Source organism: Engystomops pustulosus, chromosome 5, assembly GCF_040894005.1.
Source record: "Engystomops pustulosus chromosome 5, aEngPut4.maternal, whole genome shotgun sequence".
Taxonomy (NCBI): Eukaryota; Metazoa; Chordata; class Amphibia; order Anura; family Leptodactylidae; genus Engystomops; species Engystomops pustulosus.
Window position 1 is genome coordinate 36245108 of NC_092415.1, and position 4319 is coordinate 36249426.

Sequence of the window (4319 nt, forward strand, 5' to 3'; positions counted from 1 at the left end):
GCCGTTTTTACCCGTATGCGCACGTATTGCACCGTATCCGTACCGTGTCCGTACAAAATACGGTGGGCCAGCAAATAATGAGAAATGATGACAAAAGCTTGCCCAGCCCCAAATTTGGTCACCTGACCGGCCCAGACTCCATTTTGACTTTTGTGAGAGCAAGGTTTAGTCTCCATTGCTGCTTCTGGTTCTGGTTTCTGGCACTTCTTATCTTTTGCGATGGCGTACAATCCCACAGACGATCTGCTCCTGGACTGGGTTGTTCTGCGCTTTCTCCGAAGGTGTTCTGCAATGCGTGAGGAGGAGCGGCGCTCGACTAGGCGATTTTGGGTTCATCCCATTGTTGCCGAGCGGCCTAGGAGGGGTCACTTCATGAACTTGTACGCTGACCTGCGCCAGCATCCGGACAAGTTTCACAACTACGTTCGGATGACTGTGACTTCATTTGATCGTCTTTTGGCGGACCTGCGATCGGGGCTCCGGTTTCAGGATACCAACATGAGGCGGTCTGTGACACCAGAGGAACGGCTCATTGTGACACTGCGGTAAGTTTTCTCAAGTATATACATTTCATTATTTCAAGTTGGACAGTCTGTTTAAATATTAAATGTATTTTTTTTTTTAGGTTTCTTGCCACTGGGAACTCGTTTGCTTCGCTGCATTATGAGTTCCTGCTGGGCGTTTCCACCATTTCAATGATCGTGAGATTGACCTGCGAAGTGATATGGAAGCGACTAAGACCTGCGGTCATGCCTGTGCCAACTGCTGAAGACTGGATCCGGATTTCTGATGGTTTCCTGGACTCAGCACAGTTTCCAAATTGCATCGGGGCGCTGGATGGGAAACACATACGTGTGAAGAAGCCAGCTCACTCAGGGTCCCAATTCTTCAATTATAAACAATATTTTTCTGTGGTTTTGTTGGCTTTGGCTGACAGTGACTACAAGTTTATAATTGTTGATATTGGGGCCTATGGAAGCTCTGCGGATGCAGCGGTCTTCAGGGCTTCCAGAATGGGTGAACGACTTCGCTCCAACCAGCTGACCCTGCCCGAGCCGAGATGTCTACCTGGATCTACTGGACCTCCTGCACCATTTATTATCGTTGCTGATGAAGGCTTTGGACTTTCCCGTCATGTGCTGCGGCCATTCCCGCGGCGTGGTTTGGATGAACGGAGGCGCATTTTCAACTATCGGCTCACCCGAGCAAGACGGTATGTGGAGTGTGCCTTCGGGATTCTTTGCAGCAAGTGGCGGGTTCTACATAGCTCTATTCAGATGGACCCGGACAACGTTAAGAAGGTAGTGCAAGCCTGCGTTATTCTTCACAACTTCGTTCGGATCCACGATGGTGCTTCAGATGGTGACGTGGAGGGACAACATCCAACAGCATCTATCCCCCTGGACAACACTCTCCAAGGACGACCCGGAGTGGCTGGACTGTTTGTTCGTGAGCAGTTTGCCTCCTACTTTGTTTCTGCGGAGGGTGTCGTTCCCTGGCAGATGGATGCTATTAGTGGACGTTGAGGCTCTGGACTTTTAGATTAGTGGCTTTTTTTTATTTTGAACCTTTTTTGTTTTGGTAGTTTAGTGTAGGGACTCGCAAGTGATGGGGCCCCTTGACGTGGGTTGTGAGCTTACTACTTCTTTGACCCATATTCGAATAGTTGCTTTTTGGCTGACATTGGAAAATGAGTCAAAGGAGTAAACTAAGACCTCATCCAATCTTTTTTTTTTTAATAAAATTATATACACAATACCTTGTCATGTGTTTTTTTTTCTAAGACATTAGCAATGTGGATGGATGGTTATGTGTGCATTTGAATTTGGATGTAATAATCTTCAAAAATTGTTTAAAAAATGTGGCCGTATCTGCTCTTCTTTTAGCTTCTTTGTTCCTAATATTTAGGATATAATTCAAATGTACATGTGGAGCTCCAGGTATCATAGTCGTTAATGGAGCTTGGAGTTCCTCAAGCACATTTGCAAATTTTAACAAAGGGGTAAGTAAAGGAGGTGTGAGTGAGATGGAGGTATTATAACAAATATAAGATTACCACATTCAAGGTGCTCGTATCTATGAGCAAGTGTACCTGGTTTATCCATGCTTGATTTGATGGTGATTTAAAAGTACGTCTGTAAGAAGAAGAGACAGAGGAGTGCAAGGCTACTTTGCTGTTTGATCCATGCACCCATCTGTCTCTTTTGCATGCATATACAGGATGTTAGTGGATGGAGTAAAGAATAATGAAAGAAGAAATTTTTTTTTTAACGAATTTATAAACAAATATTAACAATATATACAATACAAAATGCTGTATTTAGAGTTCATACAGCTCTCTTGTGTATGGACCAGATGTTGCTTGGCCATGAGAAGCCATGGCTGAAGAGCCTTCGTAGGGCCCATGGAACACAGGGGCCATGGCAGGGTATCTGGTGGATGGAGGTGGGCTTGGAGGTAGCAGTCCACCCACATGCTGCCGCCGTCTTTCCAAAAAAAGAGCCACCTCGGACTTGTCCTTCGGTGTGCCCTTTTGAAAAATCTGCAGGACAGCCATCATGGCTACCCTGCAGTTCATTCTGTCATCCTCATGAACTCCTTGCAGGTCTTGCACCATGGAGCGCATGCAGATGTCCTCCGCCGATTCATCGCGCCTCCTCCTCAACTGATCCAAGACCTCCCTCTCAGCAGCAATACTGAGACTTGACACTCCCAGCTGCCTCCTTCTACGCGAACGCATCGGCGGTGGTGGTGGTGTAGATGGAGGTTGAGGTGTGGATAGATCCTCTGCCTGCTCCTCAAAGGACTCCTCCAACACATCTTCCCCAGTCTGCATAGAGGCAGATTCCTCTAAATTATCCACAGTTCTAGAGAAAAAAAAAATAAATAAAATTTGTGCACATATTCTATAGTGCATTGATGCAACAACAATTCTGAGGACACAAGAACTTACAATTCTTTTATTAATAATGCTTTAAAGTAAAAATATGTTTTGATAACTTACTCTCCAACGTCCATCACCGGATCCAAAAACTGCATGAAACTTGTGTAAAGGTACGGTTTCTTGTGCAGTTTTCCACTGCCACTTCGCCCTTTCTCCGACTTTTCCCTCTTATATTGGTCTCTTGCTGAGACCCATCGTGTGGAGACCTTTTTTACTATAAAAAAAAAAAAAATTTAATTAATTTGCGGTTTCAAGCAATATTACAGAAAAGTATTAAGAAGGTACAGGCCACATGGCTGCAGGGGTGATACAGGCTACATGGCTGCAGGGGTGATACAGGGCACATGGCTGCAGGGGTGATACAGGGCACATGGCTGCAGGGGTGACACAGGGCACATGGCTGCAGGGGTGACACAGGGCACATGGCTGCAGGGCTGATACAGGCCACATGGCTGCAGGGGTGATACAGGCTACATGGCTGCAGGGGTGATACAGGGCACATGGCTGCAGGGGTGATACAGGGCACATGGCTGCAGGGGTGACACAGGGCACATGGCTGCAGGGGTGACACAGGGCACATGGCTGCAGGGGTGATACAGGGCACATGGCTGCAGGGCTGATACAGGCCACATGGCTGCAGGGGTGATACAGGGCACATGGCTGCAGGGGTGACACAGGGCACATGGCTGCAGGGGTGATACAGGGCACATGGCTGCAGGGGTGATACAGGGCACATGGCTGCAGGGCTGATACAGGCCACATGGCTGCAGGGGTGATACAGGGCACATGGCTGCAGGGGTGACACAGGGCACATGGCTGCAGGGGTGATACAGGGCACATGGCTGCAGGGGTGATACAGGGCACATGGCTGCAGGGCTGATACAGGCCACATGGCTGCAGGGGTGATACAGGGCACATGGCTGCAGGGGTGATACAGGGCACATGGCTGCAGGGGTGACACAGGGCGCATGGCTGCAGGGATCCGCAGGGGTGGGGTATGCACATGGCTGCAGGGCAGGGTAATTAGCTTACCAAGAGATGCACGTTCCCGGGTACTGCTACTAGCCCATTCGTCCGGCAACAGTATTGCAGTTATCTCCTCCCACTTTTTGTGCTTGAGGGCACGGTTGTGGAAGTCTTCCAAACGCTTATCCCATAGGATAGGGTGCGCTTGCACCAGAGCCAGGAGCCTCTCCATCTGCACATAAGCCATGTTGCTTCTGACTCCCAGGAAAGTCCTCCCCTCCCCTCCCCTAGTTCCTGGTATTCCTAGATACAGAACGTATATACGGCAGCATACGGTGGCCACAACGTATGTCACCCGTATTTTATACGTTCCCATAGACTTCAATGGGGCATACGGCCGCAAGAACGT

At 48.6% G+C, this 4319-nt stretch overlaps 1 protein-coding gene across 1 annotated transcript; it reads left to right on the forward strand.

Moving 5' to 3' along the window:
• The first annotated feature begins 219 nt into the window (after positions 1 to 219).
• LOC140134105 (uncharacterized) lies at positions 220 to 1526 on the forward strand. The gene is made up of 2 exons (XM_072154738.1): positions 220 to 510; positions 561 to 1526. The coding sequence occupies exons 1-2, from the start codon at positions 220 to 222 to the stop codon at positions 1524 to 1526; spliced, it is 1257 nt and encodes a 418-aa protein (XP_072010839.1).
• Positions 1527 to 4319: the final 2793 nt, after the last annotated feature.